This window comes from Callionymus lyra, chromosome 6, assembly GCF_982586985.1.
Source record: "Callionymus lyra chromosome 6, fCalLyr1.hap1.1, whole genome shotgun sequence".
Classification (NCBI taxonomy): Eukaryota; Metazoa; Chordata; class Actinopteri; order Syngnathiformes; family Callionymidae; genus Callionymus; species Callionymus lyra.
The window spans coordinates 3,177,204-3,196,144 of NC_141823.1; the positions used below are offsets into that span (position 1 = coordinate 3,177,204).

General features: G+C 43.2%; 1 protein-coding gene across 2 annotated transcripts in view; it reads right to left on the reverse strand.

Annotated features, from left to right (window-relative positions):
• Positions 1-950: 950 nt before the first annotated feature.
• cdh8 (cadherin 8) overlaps positions 951-18,941 on the reverse strand; it is a 152,213-nt gene continuing 134,222 nt past the window's right edge. Inside the window, exons 10-12 of one of the 2 annotated variants that reach the window (XM_087793054.1) lie at positions 17,272-17,389; positions 6,919-7,170; positions 951-1,986 (exon numbers count right to left, since the gene is read on the reverse strand). In XM_087793054.1, coding sequence (XP_087649180.1) covers positions 1,505-1,986; positions 6,919-7,170; positions 17,272-17,389 — 852 coding nt within the window. In that variant the 3' untranslated portion in view covers positions 951-1,504. Of the gene's footprint in view, positions 1,993-6,918; positions 7,171-17,271; positions 17,390-18,941 lie in introns of both variants that reach the window. The other variant, XM_087793053.1, reaches the window with a different exon arrangement.

Here is an 18,941-nt window from a genome sequence, read left to right on the forward strand (position 1 = left end):
TAGTTTGACCTCAGGACCAGAGAGATGTTTGGAGACGAGGTTCGAGTATTTGGTCGAGTACAACCCGAACACATCCTAGCTTTACTTCTTCTGCCTTGGAAAGTGACTTTTTTTTGGTCAGTTTTTTTTTCTTCTTCGCCGTAATGACATGAAACGTGTGACAACAATGTTACTTTTTTAGCCTTTGAAAATCTCACCGATTTTAACTTTGGTTTCAAATTCGAACGATTGAAATGTAAATAAAAATAAATGTTAGCGACACAGGAAACAAAAGTTTCATCAAATTTAAGAAAATCCGAATTTAAAAAGAAAGAAGAATATGTAGAAAAGAAAAGTGATTTTTAAGGTAAATCAGTGCAAAAAAATGAATAAATAATTAAAAATAAATGGTGAAAAGATTAGAAATAATAATAACAATAATTAAAATAAATAATACTAAAAAGAAAATGAACTTGTTGTGTGAGACGAGACTGTTTTAATACTTTTTAAGGATAAATTAAGTTTAAAGTACTGTGTTTTTAGCTTCCAAGAGATAAAAAAAAGAAGTTCATTAAATGTACAAGAGACTCTTGAAGCCGACCTTTGACCTACAGGAATAAAGACTTGGTTTTGTAAACGGTAAGTAAACGTGAGCTTCGGACTTTAAATATTAATTTCTTACACTGAATTTTTAAAGCATCAAAATAAAACTTTGAATTAAAAAAAAAGAAGTCAAATTTCTTTTTTTTTTTTAAATGAAAATAATGTATAAATAAATTAAATTACAAACAATTGAATGTATAAATAAATGAAATAAAAATAAATGAAATGAAAATAAAATAAATGAAAATAATCTCAATGCGTTAATAAATTAAATAAAAATAAATTAAATGAATAAATACATTAAATGATAAAAACTTAAATGTATTATAAAAATCGATGTAAAAAGAATTTTATATATAAAAAAATCCAATGAAAATAAATGACATGTTAAAATATTCAGAGTAAGAAATTAATATTAAAATCTGATGACATTTACTTTTATAGTTCTGATGAAAGACTGTGAGACGCTCCAGTTAAACCAGCAAATGCTTCTGATTCTGAGGTCAAAGGTCGACCAGTGGTTCTCCGTGATTGTTCGGGTCAAGAGGTCAAACTAGTCCTGAACCAACACTTTTTTTTTTTTAATGCTTTCATCAACGACTGCTCGGCTTCCATGTCAGACCTCGAAGTCTCTGGTCCGGGATCGAAAAATCCTCCCGAGACTCGACGTCTTCTCCAGGAAGTGAGCGGCGACGCCATCACATGACTAACACCCAAAAGTACCGCTAACAAACTCCACGACGGTTTCTACGTTCACACGCAAGACTCTCCTACGGAAGGTTCGATGACGGCGCGAAGCCGACGCCTCGACCTGCAGCTACGATACAAAAGAAGTTTGTTGTTTCTCTAAAAGCCAGCGCTGCCGCTAACACATGTGGACGGAAGGAAGGAGAGGAAGCGGGAGGTCCGGGCTCAGCGGAGGTCAGGTCTCCCGGTCGCTCTCGCCCACAGAGTAGAGCTCCCCGAGTCTTCTGAAGCGAGGACCCCACTCCCGGAGATAGTCATAGTTCTGGTCCGAGTCCGAGGACGCCGTCTCCAGGGAGCTGAGCGAGCCGGCCACCGAGCCCCGGCCCTCGTAGCCGTAGATCTGAATGGAGTCATAAGGGGGCGCCGTGGGGTCGTTGTCGGCCTCGTGGAGTCGCACGTTGATGAACTCGTCCACGTCCACGCCGTTGGGCCCCGAGTGCTGGCGCGGCATGAACTGCAGGTCGGGCTTGATGTCCTTGCGCGGCAGGAAGCCGTTGATGCCGTCAGGGTTCTGCAGCGTGGCGATGTCGAAGGCCTCGGTGTCTTCCTCGCCGCCGCCCTCGTCGTCGTAGCGGATGATGTTCTCGCGAACGTCCTCGTCGTCCTTGATGATCAGCGGCTCGTTCTTGTGTCTCCGCAGGGTGACGAAGAGAACCACTATTACTGTCGGGAAGAAGACGGGACAGGACGGGGGGCAGGGCGGGAGAGAGTCCAGGTCAAGCCTCGGGATTCAAACCGCTGTAGGTACAATATCGTCCCCCCTACAATATCATCCCCCTACAATATCATCCCCCCTACAATATCATCCCCCCTACAATATCATCCCCCCTACAATATCATCCCCCCTACAATATCATCCCCCCTACAATATCATCCCCCCTACAATATCATTCCCCCTACAATATCATCCCCCCTACAATATCATCCCCCCTACAATATCATCCCCCCTACAATATCATCCCCCCTACAATATCATCCCCCCTACAATATCATCCCCCCTACAATATCATCCCCCCTACAATATCATCCCCCCTACAATATCATCCCCCCTACAATATCATCCCCCTACAATATCATCCCCCCTACAATATCATCCCCCCTACAATATCATCCCCCCTACAATATCATCCCCCCTACAATATCATCCCCCCTACAATATCATTCCCCCTACAATATCATTCCCCCTACAATATCATTCCCCCTACAATATCATCCCCCCTACAATATCATCCCCCCTACAATATCATCCCCCCTACAATATCATTCCCCCTACAATATCATCCCCCCTACAATATCGTCCCCCCTACAATATCATCCCGCCTACAATATCGTCCCCCCTACAATATCATCCCCCCTACAATTTCGGTCCCCCCTACAATATCGGTCCCCCTTACAATATCGTCCCCCCTACAATATCGTACCCCCTACAATATCGTCCCCCCTACAATTTCGGTCCCCCCTACAATATCGGTCCCCCTTACAATATCGTCCCCCCTACAATTTCGGTCCCCCCTACAATATCGTCCCCCCTACAATATCGTCCCCCCTACAATTTCGGTCCCCCCTACAATATCGTCCCCCCTACAATATCATCCCCCCTACAATTTCGGTCCCCCCTACAATATCGGTCCCCCTTACAATATCATCCCCCCTACAATTTCAGTCCCCCCTACAATTTCGGTCCCCCCTACAATATCGGTCCCCCCTACAATATCGTCCCCCCTACAATATCTGTCCCCCCTACAATATCGTCCCCCCTACAATATCGGTCCCCCTTACAATATTGTCCACCCAACAATATCGGTCCCCTCCAATATCGTCCCCCCTACAATATCGTCCCCCCTACAATATCGGTCCCCCTTACAATATCGTCCCCCCTACAATATCGGTCCCCATTACAATATCGTCCCCCCTACAATATCGGTCCCCCTTACAATATCGTCCCCCCTACAATATCATCCCCCCTACAATTTCGGTCCCCCCTACAATATCGGTCCCCCTTACAATATCATCCCCCCTACAATTTCAGTCCCCCCTACAATTTCGGTCCCCCCTACAATATCGGTCCCCCCTACAATATCGTCCCCCCTACAATATCTGTCCCCCCTACAATATCGTCCCCCCTACAATATCGGTCCCCCTTACAATATTGTCCACCCAACAATATCGGTCCCCTCCAATATCGTCCCCCCTACAATATCGTCCCCCCTACAATATCGGTCCCCCTTACAATATCGTCCCCCCTACAATATCGGTCCCCATTACAATATCGTCCCCCCTACAATATCGGTCCCCCCTACAATATCGGTCCCCCTTACAATATCGTCCCCCCTACAATATCGGTCCCCATTACAATATCGTCCCCCCTACAATATCGGTCCCCCTTACAATATCGTCCCCCCTACAATATCGGTCCCCCTTACAATATCGTCCCCTATACAATATCGGTCCCCCTTACAATATCGTCCCCCCTACAATATCGGTCCCCCTTACAATATCGTCCCCCCTACAATATCATCCCCCACTTCCTACTTGATGATGTCACACGTCTCTTTAAACTATTTTTATGTGTTAAAGAAACGTCAACAGAACGTTTACATGATACTTTTTACCTCATAAAACATTTATATTGACAAGAAGACGATCTTCGTGAAAATAATCACTTTCTTTCATTTCCTGGTCTGACGATCATGTGACTTTGACACCAACAGGAAGTGCCCGCGCTACATGTGACGAAGCCGCTGATTGGCTGAAGCTGTTTTACTAATAATAACGCACAACTGTACAATGCAATACAAACATTATAGATCGAAATAATTTATTTTTTCAAATAACAAAAATGTTAGAATATTCCTCTTTCTATACTCATTCTAGTCTGTAGCTCGGATCATAAACACCTCAGTAAATATTTTGGTTTCATTTCGATTTTTTTCGCGCGATTTAAATCAATTATTAAGCAAATTATTTCTGAACTCTAATGTTTTTATTGCATTGTATAGTTGTGCGTTACTAGGGGGGACGATATTGTAGGGGGGACAGATATTGTAGTCGGGACAGATATTGTAGTCGGGACAGATATTGTAGGGGGGACAGATATTGTAGTCGGGACAGATATTGTAGGGGGGACAGATATTGTAGTCGGGACAGATATTGTAGGGGGGACAGATATTGTAGTCGGGACAGATATTGTAGGGGGGACAGATATTGTAGTTGGGACAGATATTGTAGGGGGGACGATATTGTAGTTGGGACAGATATTGTAGGGGGGACAGATATTGTAGTTGGGACAGATATTGTAGGGGGGACAGATATTGTAGTTGGCACAGATATTGTAGGGGGGACAGATATTGTAGTCGGGACAGATATTGTAGTCGGGACAGATATTGTAGTCGGGACAGATATTGTAGTCGGGACAGATATTGTAGGGGGGACAGATATTGTAGTCGGGACAGATATTGTAGTCGGGACAGATATTGTAGGGGGGACAGATATTGTAGTCGGGACAGATATTGTAGTTGGGACAGATATTGTAGGGGGGACAGATATTGTAGTCGGGACAGATATTGTAGTCGGGACAGATATTGTAGGGGGGACAGATATTGTAGTCGGGACAGATATTGTAGGGGGGACAGATATTGTAGTCGGGACAGATATTGTAGGGGGGACAGATATTGTAGTCGGGACAGATATTGTAGTCGGGACAGATATTGTAGTCGGGACAGATATTGTAGTCGGGACAGATATTGTAGTCGGGACAGATATTGTAGGGGGGACAGATATTGTAGTTGGGACAGATATTGTAGTCGGGACAGATATTGTAGGGGGGACAGATATTGTAGTTGGGACAGATATTGTAGTCGGGACAGATATTGTAGTCGGGACAGATATTGTAGGGGGGACAGATATTGTAGTCAGGACAGATATTGTAGGGGGGACAGATATTGTAGTCGGGACAGATATTGTAGTCGGGACAGATATTGTAGTCGGGACAGATATTGTAGTCGGGACAGATATTGTAGTCGGGACAGATATTGTAGGGGGGACAGATATTGTAGTTGGGACAGATATTGTAGTCGGGACAGATATTGTAGGGGGGACAGATTTTGTAGTTGGGACAGATATTGTAGTCGGGACAGATATTGTAGTCGGGACAGATATTGTAGTCGGGACAGATATTGTAGGGGGGACAGATATTGTAGTTGGGACAGATATTGTAGTCGGGACAGATATTGTAGTCGGGACAGATATTGTAGTCGGGACAGATATTGTAGTCGGGACAGATATTGTAGGGGGGACAGATATTGTAGTTGGGACAGATATTGTAGTCGGGACAGATATTGTAGGGGGGACAGATATTGTAGTCGGGACAGATATTGTAGGGGGGACGATATTGTAGTCGGGACAGATATTGTAGTCGGGACAGATATTGTAGTCGGGACAGATATTGTAGTCGGGACAGATATTGTAGTCGGGACAGATATTGTAGTCGGGACAGATATTGTAGTTGGGACAGATATTGTAGTCGGGACAGATATTGTAGGGGGGACGATATTGTAGTCGGGACAGATATTGTAGTCGGGACAGATATTGTAGTCGGGACGGATATTGTAGTCGGGACAGATATTGTAGTTGGGACAGATATTGTAGGGGGGACAGATATTGTAGTCGGGACAGATATTGTAGTTGGGACAGATATTGTAGTCGGGACAGATATTGTAGTCGGGACGGATATTGTAGTCGGGACAGATATTGTAGTTGGGACAGATATTGTAGGGGGGACAGATATTGTAGTTGGGACAGATATTGTAGTTGGGACAGATATTGTAGGGGGGACAGATATTGTAGTCGGGACAGATATTGTAGTCGGGACAGATATTGTAGTTGGGACAGATATTGTAGGGGGGACAGATATTGTAGGGGGGACAGATATTGTAGGGGGGACAGATATTGTAGGGGGGACAGATATTGTAGGGGGGACAGATATTGTAGTTGGGACAGATATTGTAGTTGGGACAGATATTGTAGGGGGGACAGATATTGTAGTCGGGACAGATATTGTAGTCGGGACAGATATTGTAGTCGGGACAGATATTGTAGTTGGGACAGATATTGTAGGGGGGACAGATATTGTAGGGGGGACAGATATTGTAGTCGGGACAGATATTGTAGTCGGGACGGATATTGTAGTCGGGACAGATATTGTAGTTGGGACAGATATTGTAGGGGGGACAGATATTGTAGGGGGGACAGATATTGTAGTTGGGACAGATATTGTAGTTGGGACAGATATTGTAGGGGGGACAGATATTGTAGTCGGGACAGATATTGTAGTCGGGACAGATATTGTAGTTGGGACAGATATTGTAGGGGGGACAGATATTGTAGGGGGGACAGATATTGTAGGGGGGACAGATATTGTAGGGGGGACGATATTGTAGGGGGGACAGATATTGTAGGGGGGACGATATTGTAGGGGGGACAGATATTGTAGGGGGGACAGATATTGTAGGGGGGACAGATATTGTAGTCGGGACAGATATTGTAGGGGGGACGATATTGTAGCGACGGCGGCGCTCAAGAGTTCCTCACCTAGCAGCAGCACGATGCAGGCCAGGATGGCGATGAGCGCCCCCATGCTGAGCCCGATGGGGAGCACGTACGCCTCCACGTTGCACGACTGCACGATTCCCTCTTTGCTGCAGCCGCACACGCGGATGGTCAGCGTGTTGGTGCTGCTCATGGGCGGGTTGCCGTTGTCCGTCACGATGATGGGCAGGAAGTACATTTCCTGCTTCTGTCGGCGGAAGGTGTCGTGCTTCGCCAGGACGCTGATGGAATTGTCTGCGGGAGAGAAGAAACCACGACGACGCTTATTAATGTTTTTTAACTTCTAAATGAAATGAAAGAAGATCTTCAGTCCGAAGGTTCCTGGTTCGTTCCCGGGTCTCGGCACCAATTTCTTTGATCCTACGCTTGGTGCCGAGACCCGAGACTTACTTCAACGTCCGTGAGACACGAGGTTTGATCTCAGGACAACATTAACTTATATTGAATAATGATCTGAATATAATCATCGACGTGTTTGGGCAGAAATATTTTTTTTATTAAAAACATTGAATATTTTAAATACAAATAATTTAAATTTAATATCACTCACAAAAATTAAAAAATGTTTTGATAATAATAAAATTTAAATAAATAAACTACAAATTAAAACTATGTTTAAAAATTAGGGAATGTGTTCTTATTTTAAGGAAAAAACTAACTATATATATGATTATTAGATTCTCAGTCTTACAGCTTCAACGAAAAAAAATAAAAATTACTTCAAAAAATGATTTCAAGGAGAATCAGGAAACATTTCACATATACTAATATTATATCTATATACTTAACAACTTATGCATTTTATTTTGAATTAAACAGGAAGTAAACATTTCTAGTCTTGACAATGGTTTAAAACGTTTTTTAAAAGGTAATAATATATTATTAATTGTAGGCATTAAATATGATTAAATATAAAATAACATAAATATATATATAATAAAAAATAAAAAAAAAACACGTGTACAGCTAAAAAGAAAAGTCTTGAGTCAACCTTGAAAAATCCAACCTATACATTCAATTGAAGAAAGTTAAACCCTGTTGGCAGATTGAGCGACTCGAGTCTGAATCTGATGTTTTAACTCTCAGTTCGAGTGACTCGAACAAACACATTTACATCGAGTCTTTTTGTTGGATTGAATCTTCCTTTAAGATGCTGCTGTTTGACCTTTGACACCAAGACGTCCAAACCCTTAAAACAAGATTCATTCACTTTTCTTTTTTCTTTATTTTCATCCATAAAAACGTCTGTAAGAACGAAGAGACGAAGCCATCGGTTCAGATAGTTGGGCACCAGAGAGCGCCTCCTGGTGGGCTCAGAGAGTAGAGCTTCATGAAGCTTCAGCAGCTGATGTGGTTAAAGTCACGTGACCTCCCTTGTGATCATCTTTGATTTAAAAGAAGCTTCTTTGTTTTAAAAGAAGCTTCTTTGACGTCATGGCTCTCTGATATCTGACGACACAGAAGCTCCCGGAGGTCCCGGTGGACTCCACAGAAGATCCAGCTGCTGTTTTCACGAGGCTCATTAGACACCCCCCGCCTCACCCGCCTCACCCGCCTCACCCTCCTCACCCACCGCGTAATCAAACGCTCCAGATCTTCGACGCTGCAGCGACACAACGAGACGAGGAAGGAACGACAGAAACATCTTCACCCGCAGACGTCATGAAAGGATCTCTGAGACGAACATATGCTGCCGTGGACGACGACTGCATCAAAGGAACCTTTTGTTCGACGGCTTTACTTAAACATGCGGCGACGATCTTTTCTCCACTTTCAAATGTTTGTATTCATGTTTTGATCAAAAAAATCTACTGGTGGTGAAAGAGAAAACAGTAATAATCTTTTCTGTCTTGAATTCTCTTTTACTGTGTTATGAAAAAAATGATGTGGAGAAGAACAAACGGTGAAATAAAAATAATAAAACCTGCAGCAAGAAAATTGTTTAGGCTGAAGTCAAAAAACACGAGTTTTTTTAAATGTATTTTTGGGAAAACAATAAATAAATGAGTGACAAGAATAAAATAATACGTAAACATGCCAAACTGTTCTGGTTTCACAATTATTTTTATCTATTTCGTAAAAATGTCTCGGAGGGAAAAGATTAATTATAAAATGCGAGAATTGTTTTCATTTTTGGGGGCGAATAATTTAAGTTAATACTTGGGTTGATACTTGGGTTAATACTCAGGTTAATACTTTGGTTATTACTTGGGTTAATACTTGGATTATTACTTGGGTTAATACTAGGGTTAATACTTGGGTTAATACTTGGATTGATGCTTGGGTTAATATTTGGATTAATACTTGGATTAATACTTGGATTAATACTCGGGTTGATACTCGGGTTAATATTCGAGTTGATACTTGGGTTACTACTCGGGTTAATACTTGGGTTAATACTTGGATTAATACTTGGATTAATACTTGGGTTAATACTTGGGTTAATACTTGGTTTAATACTAGGGTTAATACTTGGGTTAATACTTGGGTTAATACTTGGGTTAATACTTGGGTTAATACTTGGGTTGATACTTGGGTTAATACTTGGATTAATACTTGGGTTAATACTTGGATTAATACTTGGATTAATACTTGGGTTAATACTTGGGTTAATACTTGGTTTAATACTAGGGTTAATACTTGGGTTAATACTTGGGTTAATACTTGGGTTAATACTTGGATTAATACTTGGGTTAATATTTGGATTAATACTTGGATTAATACTTGGGTTAATACTTGGGTTAATACTTGGGTTAATACTTGGGTTAATACTTGGGTTAATACTTGGGTTAATACTTGGATTAATACTTGGGTTAATACTTGGATTAATACTTGGATTAATACTTGGGTTAATATTTGGGTTAATACTAGGGTTAATACTTGGGTTAATACTTGGGTTAATACTTGGGTTAATACTTGGATTAATACTTGGGTTAATACTTGGATTAATACTTGGATTAATACTTGGGTTAATAATTCGATTAATTCTTATTTTTTGAGTAAACTTTCAAACCAGCGTTTAGTTGTTTATATACATAAATATCTTTCATAATATCATGTTTTCACAATAATCCACTGAATCTCACCGAGTCCGACTCGTCTTGTGAATCTCAAATAAATAAAATCTCTTTGAATTTTGTTTTGTCTTGAGTGTGTTATTTCTCTCTGCCACCTCTAGTGGACACGATCGTCACTACACGTTTACAACTGGATAATAAAATGCAGGTTGAATGTAGAATTTATAACGTGCTTTTAAATTCCCTTCAACTCGACAGGCAGTGAATCCCTTGAGGTTCCAGTCACTCGAGATGTTCTTCGACCACGTCAGCGTTAACGAGAGCGAAAAAAGTCCAAAATAACCTTGGAAGCTCGTATTGATCGGAAGCATTGATTGTCGCTCAGGAGTGAAAAATAATCCTTTCATGTCTCTGTCAACACGTCTTCCTCGCCGCGTCCGGGTCAATACTCGCATTCGAATTGTAAATCAGACGCCGCCGCCGCATGTCGACGCTCCTCGTCCTCGCTCGTCCTCGCTCGCCTCCTCCAGCACCGGAACGCTGTGGTCAGAACCTTCTCGCCGGCGTGTGGGCGACACTTAACCTCTTCACTGGGAAAATCTCCAACACTTCAGCTCATCATCACAAACAACGGCGGCGCTCGCCGCTCGCCGCTCTCCACTTAAGTGCCTCCCTCGCCGGCCCATTCTGATGGAAACAGTGGCTGAAGTGGTGGGGGGGGGGGGGGGGGGGGGTGAGGAGGGTGAGGAGGGTGAGGAGGGTGAGGAGGGTTGAAGTGTCTCAGATATAGCAGCCGGTCCAACACATGCGAGAGTCGAACCAAACAAAGAAGAGCCGTTGCTTTATCTGGGCTTCGAGCTGTTGCTCTACGCTGACGACTGCATGATGTACTTGAGCGACCGACCGATTCGTTCTGTGCATTAACCCGTGAGTTTTCTTTGGATTCTGACTCAATTTAAATGTTTTGAGTCTTGACGAATCGTCAGGAAGTGAGTTACGACTCTACAGGAAGTGAGTTAGGAAGTGAGTTACGACTCTTCAGGAAGTGAGTTAGGAAGTGGGTTACGACTCTTCAGGAAGTGAGCTACGACTCTTCAGGAAGTGAGTTAGGAAGTGAGTTACGACTCTTCAGGAAGTGAGCTACGACTCTTCAGGAAGTGAGTTACGACTCTTCAGGAAGTGAGTTACGACTCTTCAGGAAGTGAGTTAGGAAGTGAGTTACGACTCTTCAGGAAGTGAGCTACGACTCTTCAGGAAGTGAGTTACGACGCTTCAGGAAGTGAGTTACGACTCTTCAGGAAGTGAGTTAGGAAGTGAGTTACGACTCTTCAGGAAGTGAGTTACGACTCTTCAGGAAGTGAGCTACGACTCTTCAGGAAGTGAGCTACGACTCTTCTGGAAGAGAGTTACGACTCTTCAGGAAGTGAGCTACGACTCTTCAGGAAGTGAGTTACGACTCTTCAGGAAGTGAGTTACGACTCTTCAGGAAGTGAGCTACGACTCTTCAGGAAGTGAGTTACGACTCTTCAGGAAGTGAGTTACGACTCTTCAGGAAGTGAGTTACGACTGTTCAGGAAGTGAGTTACGACTCTTCAGGAAGTGAGTTACGACTCTTCAGGAAGTGAGTTACGACTCTTCAGGAAGTGAGTTAAGACTCTTCAGGAAGTGAGTTACGACTCTTCAGGAAGAGAGTTAGGAAGTGAGTTACGACTCTTCAGGAAGTGAGCTACGACTCTTCAGGAAGTGAGTTACGACTCTTCAGGAAGTGAGTTACGACCCTTCAGGAAGTGAGTTACGACTCTTCAGGAAGTGAGCTACGACTCTTCAGGAAGTGAGTTACGACTCTTCAGGAAGTGAGCTACGACTCTTCAGGAAGTGAGTTACGACTCTTCAGGAAGTGAGCTACGACTCTTCAGGAAGTGAGTTACGACCCTTCAGGAAGTGAGTTACGACTCTTCAGGAAGTGAGTTACGACTCTTCAGGAAGTGAGTTACGACCCTTCAGGAAGTGAGTTACGACTCTTCAGGAAGTGAGTTACGACTCTTCAGGAAGTGAGCTACGACTCTTCAGGAAGTGAGTTACGACTCTTCGGGAAGTGAGTTACGACTCTTCGGGAAGTGAGTTACGACTCTTCAGGAAGTGAGTTACGACTCTTCAGGAAGTGAGTTACGACTCTTCAGGAAGTGAGCTACGACTCTTCAGGAAGTGAGTTACGACTCTTCAGGAAGTGAGTTACGACTCTTCAGGAAGTGAGTTACGACCCTTCAGGAAGTGAGTTACGACTCTTCAGGAAGTGAGTTACGACTCTTCAGGAAGTGAGTTACGACTCTTCAGGAAGTGAGTTACGACTCTTCAGGAAGTGAGTTACGACTCTTCAGGAAGTGAGTTAAGACTCTTCAGGAAGTGAGCTACGACTCTTCAGGAAGTGAGTTACGACTCTTCAGGAAGTGAGCTACGACTCTTCAGGAAGTGAGTTACGACTCTTCAGGAAGTGAGTTACGACTCTTCAGGAAGTGAGTTACGACTCTTCAGGAAGCGAGCTACGACTCTTCAGGAAGTGAGTTACGACTCTTCAGGAAGTGAGTTACGACTCTTCAGGAAGTGAGCTACGACTCTTCAGGAAGTGAGCTACGACTCTTCAGGAAGTGAGTTACGACTCTTCAGGAAGTGAGCTACGACTCTTCAGGAAGTGAGTTACGACTCTTCAGGAAGTGAGTTACGACGCTTCAGGAAGTGAGCTACGACTCTTCAGGAAGGGAGTTACGACTCTTCAGGAAGTGAGTTACGACTCTTCAGGAAGTGAGCTACGACTCTTCAGGAAGTGAGCTACGACTCTTCAGGAAGTGAGTTACGACTCTTCAGGAAGTGAGCTACGACTCTTCAGGAAGTGAGTTACGACTCTTCAGGAAGTGAGTTACCACTCTTCAGGAAGTGAGCTACGACTCTTCAGGAAGTGAGTTACGACTCTTCAGGAAGTGAGTTACGACTCTTCAGGAAGTGAGTTACGACTCTTCAGGAAGTGAGCTACGACTCTTCAGGAAGTGAGCTACGACTCTTCAGGAAGTGAGTTACGACTCTTCAGGAAGTGAGCTACGACTCTTCAGGAAGTGAGCTACGACTCTTCAGGAAGTGAGTTACGACTCTTCAGGAAGTGAGCTACGACTCTTCAGGAAGTGAGTTACGACTCTTCAGGAAGTGAGTTACGACTCTTCAGGAAGTGAGTTACGACTCTTCGGGAAGTGAGTTACGACTCTTCGGGAAGTGAGTTACGACTCTCCAGGAAGTGAGTTACGACTCTTCGGGAAGTGAGTTAAGACTCTTCAGGAAGTGAGCTACGACTCTTCAGGAAGTGAGTTACGACTCTTCAGGAAGTGAGTTACGACTCTTCAGGAAGTGAGCTACGACTTTTCAGGAAGTGAGCTACGACTCTTCAGGAAGTGAGCTACGACTCTTCAGGAAGTGAGCTACGACTCTTCAGGAAGTGAGCTACGACTCTTCAGGAAGTGAGCTACGAATCTTCAGGAAGTGAGCTACGACTCTTCAGGAAGTGAGTTACGACTCTTCAGGAAGTGAGTTACGACTCTTCAGGAAGTGAGTTAAGACTCTTCAGGAAGCGAGTTACGACTCTTCAGGAAGTGAGTTACGACTCTTCAGGAAGTGAGTTACGACTCTTCAGGAAGTGAGCTACGACTCTTCAGGAAGTGAGTTACGACTCTTCAGGAAGTGAGCTACGACTCTTCAGGAAGTGAGTTACGACTCTTCAGGAAGTGAGTTACCACTCTTCAGGAAGTGAGCTACGACTCTTCAGGAAGTGAGTTACGACTCTTCAGGAAGTGAGTTACGACTCTTCAGGAAGTGAGCTACGACTCTTCAGGAAGTGAGCTACGACTCTTCAGGAAGTGAGCTACGACTCTTCAGGAAGCGAGCTACGACTCTTCAGGAAGTGAGCTACGACTCTTCAGGAAGTGAGCTACGACTCTTCAGGAAGTGAGTTACGACTCTTCAGGAAGTGAGCTACGACTCTTCAGGAAGTGAGCTACGACTCTTCAGGAAGCGAGCTACGACTCTTCAGGAAGTGAGCTACGACTCTTCAGGAAGTGAGCTACGACTCTTCAGGAAGTGAGTTACGACTCTTCAGGAAGTGAGCTACGACTCTTCAGGAAGCGAGCTACGACTCTTCAGGAAGTGAGTTACGACTCTTCAGGAAGTGAGTTACGACTCTTCAGGAAGTGAGCTACGACTCTTCAGGAAGTGAGCTACGACTCTTCAGGAAGTGAGTTACGACTCTTCAGGAAGTGAGCTACGACTCTTCAGGAAGTGAGCTACGACTCTTCAGGAAGTGAGTTACGACTCTTCAGGAAGTGAGCTACGACTCTTCAGGAAGTGAGTTACGACTCTTCAGGAAGTGAGTTACGACTCTTCGGGAAGTGAGCTACGACTCTTCAGGAAGTGAGCTACGACTCTTCAGGAAGTGAGCTACGACTCTTCAGGAAGTGAGCTACGACTCTTCAGGAAGTGAGCTACGAATCTTCAGGAAGTGAGCTACGACTCTTCAGGAAGTGAGTTACGACTCTTCAGGAAGTGAGTTACGACTCTTCAGGAAGTGAGTTACGACTCTTCAGGAAGTGAGCTACGACTCTTCAGAAAGTGAGCTACGACTCTTCAGGAAGTGAGCTACGACTCTTCAGGAAGTGAGTTACGACTCTTCAGGAAGTGAGTTACGACTCTTCAGGAAGTGAGTTACGACTCTTCAGGAAGTGAGCTACGACTCTTCAGGAAGTGAGTTACGACTCTTCAGGAAGTGAGCTACGACTCTTCAGGAAGTGAGTTACGACTCTTCAGGAAGTGAGTTACGACTCTTCAGGAAGTGAGTTACGACCCTTCAGGAAGTGAGTTACGACTCTTCAGGAAGTGAGTTACGACTCTTCAGGAAGTGAGCTACGACTCTTCAGGAAGTGAGCTACGACTCTTCAGGAAGTGAGCTACGACTCTTCAGGAAGTGAGTTACGACTCTTCAGGAAGTGAGTTAAGACTCTTCAGGAAGTGAGTTACGACTCTTCAGGAAGTGAGTTACGACTCTTCAGGAAGTGAGTTACGACTCTTCAGGAAGTGAGCTACGACTCTTCAGGAAGTGAGCTACGACTCTTCAGGAAGTGAGCTACGACTCTTCAGGAAGTGAGCTACGACTCTTCAGGAAGTGAGCTACGACTCTTCAGGAAGTGAGCAACGACTCTTCAGGAAGTGAGCTACGACTCTTCAGGAAGTGAGTTACGACTCTTCAGGAAGTGAGCTACGACTCTTCAGGAAGTGAGCTACGACCCTTCAGGAAGTGAGTTACGACTCTTCAGGAAGTGAGCTACGACTCTTCAGGAAGCGAGCTACGACTCTTCAGGAAGCGAGCTACGACTCTTCAGGAAGCGAGCTACGACTCTTCAGGAAGTGAGCTACGACTCTTCAGGAAGTGAGTTACGACTCTTCAGGAAGTGAGTTACGACTCTTCAGGAAGTGAGTTACGACTCTTCAGGAAGTGAGTTACGACTCTTCAGGAAGTGAGTTACGACTCTTCAGGAAGTGAGTTACGACTCTTCAGGAAGTGAGCTACGACTCTTCAGGAAGTGAGTTACGACTCTTCAGGAAGTGAGTTACGACTCTTCAGGAAGTGAGTTACGACTCTTCAGGAAGTGAGTTACGACTCTTCAGGAAGTGAGCTACGACTCTTCAGGAAGTGAGTTACGACTCTTCAGGAAGTGAGTTACGACTCTTCAGGAAGTGAGCTACGACTCTTCAGGAAGCGAGCTACGACTCTTCAGGAAGTGAGTTACGACTCTTCAGGAAGTGAGTTACGACTCTTCAGGAAGTGAGCTACGACTCTTCAGGAAGCGAGCTACGACTCTTCAGGAAGTGAGTTACGACTCTTCAGGAAGTGAGCTACGACTCTTCAGGAAGCGAGCTACGACTCTTCAGGAAGTGAGTTACGACTCTTCAGGAAGTGAGCTACGACTCTTCAGGAAGTGAGTTACGACTCTTCAGGAAGTGAGTTACGACTCTTCAGGAAGTGAGCTACGACTCTTCAGGAAGTGAGTTACGACCCTTCAGGAAGTGAGTTACGACCCTTCAGGAAGTGAGTTACGACGCTTCAGGAAGTGAGTTACGACTCTTCAGGAAGTGAGTTACGACTCTTCAGGAAGTGAGTTACGACTCTTCAGGAAGTGAGTTACGACTCTTCAGGAAGTGAGCTACAACTCTTCAGGAAGTGAGTTACGACTCTTCAGGAAGTGAGTTACGACTCTTCAGGAAGTGAGTTACGACTCTTCAGGAAGTGAGTTACGACTCTTCAGGAAGTGAGTTACGACTCTTCAGGAAGTGAGTTACGACTCGAAATTATTCAATTAAATTTCCTAAATTGATTATTTTTAGTCTTGTAAAAATAAATTTGGTAAAATAATACCAGCATTTTCAAGTTTAAACTATTTAAAAAAAATGGCTACAAATTGATAAATATAAAATTTCGACCATTTACTTTTACATTATTAGATTAAGAATAAAATTTCTTTGAGAAAAAAAAACTCCTTCTTTTCTTTAATTATTTATTTTAAAAAACATTCAATATTTAAAACAAATATAAAAACTAATTGAATTCAATTGTACAAAATACAAAATCTAATTTTCAACAAAGAAAATATGATTTATTATTTATTTATTAACAGTTCAATATTCTGATGGCACTGATGTACTTTCATGTCAGTTTAAATAATATAAAGCAAACTGTCTGTTAGTGTAACACGCGCTGGAGTCGCTCCGTGTCTCGACCATGTTTAACCATCTTTCATCGTAAATAATGGACTTTGAGGGACAAAGACGACGAGTCTTTACAATCTTTGACTCACTCTCTGATCGTCAGACGGACCAGTGACTCGCAAAGCCTCCAGAAGACGGCGTTGCAACACGATGACCCGCTTTCACGGCCTCGTTCTTTCGTCAGGAACGGCGCTCGCGGCTCCGGCGCCGACAGACGGCTGGTACCATCTGAAGCGCCGCCGCCCCGAGCCGACAACATTACACAACCTCATCATGACGGCAGGCTGTTCCGCCAGGAAGAGGCAGATAAGCAAACGAGTACTTAACAAATAAATCTGCCGCCATCTGCCCGCGACAGCTCGCAGGAAGTCACCCGACATGGAGCCGCGAGACGCCGTTTGGACGCCGTTTGGACGCCGTTTGGACGCCGTTTGGACGCCGTTTGGACGCCGTTTGGACGCCGCTCGTACGGTTCCCCTCGCAGGGCGCCGGAGAGTAGAAACACTTCGGGTTTTCGTACCTTGATTGTTCTTGATGGTGAAGTTGGGATTGTGCAGCATCTCCGGCACCAGGCGGTAGTCGAAGTAGTGACCCTGGACCGGGTCGTCCTTGTCCACGGCGCTGACGGTCTGGATCACCTGAGGACGACACAGGTGGTGGATTCAAGGGTCGGAAGAGTTTTTGTGTCTTTTCAAAGTGGATCAAAACAGATTTGAAATAATAAACTGTAGTGTTTGAACTGAAGAAACTTCTCTACACAGTCCAATCGACTCGCTTTCCAACCACTTGGATATTATTACACAGTATTTCTATTTATAGTGGTTATTTTACATGTATTAGCTTTGTTAAAACATTACTTTGTGCTCCTCAAATCAAGGCTAAAAACTCATTTATTCAGGACAACTTTAATATATGGTGACACTTTTGATATTTTATCTTGTTTTATCTTGTTTTATTTTTGAGCTATTTTACAGCTTGACTGTTTCTGAGCTGCTCTAGTAGAAGAACTTACATTTCCTGGATCCTCTAACCTCTGCACTGGCTGTTAGTTTCTGACGGTTTTTAATGATTTGTTTCCTCTGTATTTATAAACTTTGGTTAATTGCAGTAAAAGGCTGTTTAGACAAAGTACATTTACATGTACTTTAGCTATTTATAGATGTTTTCATTTTGTTTTTAGTTATTTTCCGAATTATTATTATTTTTTTAAATCAATAAAAAAAATAAAAAATGTAATTGGATATTGTTTATTTTTTCTTTAATGTTCCAGGCTTGATTCCTCATTATATATCTTTGTTTATTTCATATATTTTTTGTACTTTCTCTTACATTTTGTCTGTATTTGTTCATGACTACCTTTATATTTACTGCCCATATATATATTAAACGTATACACATTTAAAAACATATATTTTAACATTTCTATTTACTATGCCAGTTTTTCTTTTTGTTATTTTGTTTAATTAGATTTTTTTATATTCCATGTTTGGCCTAAATTTTAAATTCCAGCCGATGTAATGTTAAATACTTCCTCTTGAATTTATTTATTTCAGTCATTGATCACTTTATTTACAAATATAGTATTAATAAACACATTGGAAATATACATTTACAATATTTATATTTCAAGTTTCAATTTTTTAGTTTTTTCAGTTTTATAAAAACTATTTTGTATTATTTTAATTGTAATATAAAAGATAAATTAAGAAAACGTTTATTTTTCACTTGTTGATATTTAAAATAACTGATGTTTATTCAGGTAAATATGTTTTTAATCTGGTGAAAAAAGAAAGAGTTTGATGGACTGAGACACTGATTATTCTCTCTCTCTCTCTCTCTCCCTCTCTCTCTCTCTCTCTCTCTCTCCTTCTCTCTCTCTCTCTCTCTCTCTCTCTCTCTCCTTCTCTCTCTCTCTCTCTCTCTCTATCTCTCTCCCTCTCTCTCTCTCTCTCTCTCTCTCTCCTTCTCTCTCCCTCCCTCCCTCTCTCTCTCTCTCTCTCCTTCTCTCTCCTTCTCTCTCCCTCCCTCTCTCCCTCTCTCCCTCTCTCTTTCTCTCTCTCTCTCTCTCTCCCTTCATCCGTCATCATCGTCCGTCGAGCGTCTGCACGATTGATTCTAAATTGGAAATCGTGAGCTGGTCTGAAGACTCGTCTAAAGACCCGTCTCGCGGCCCCCGATGAAGCCCCCGAT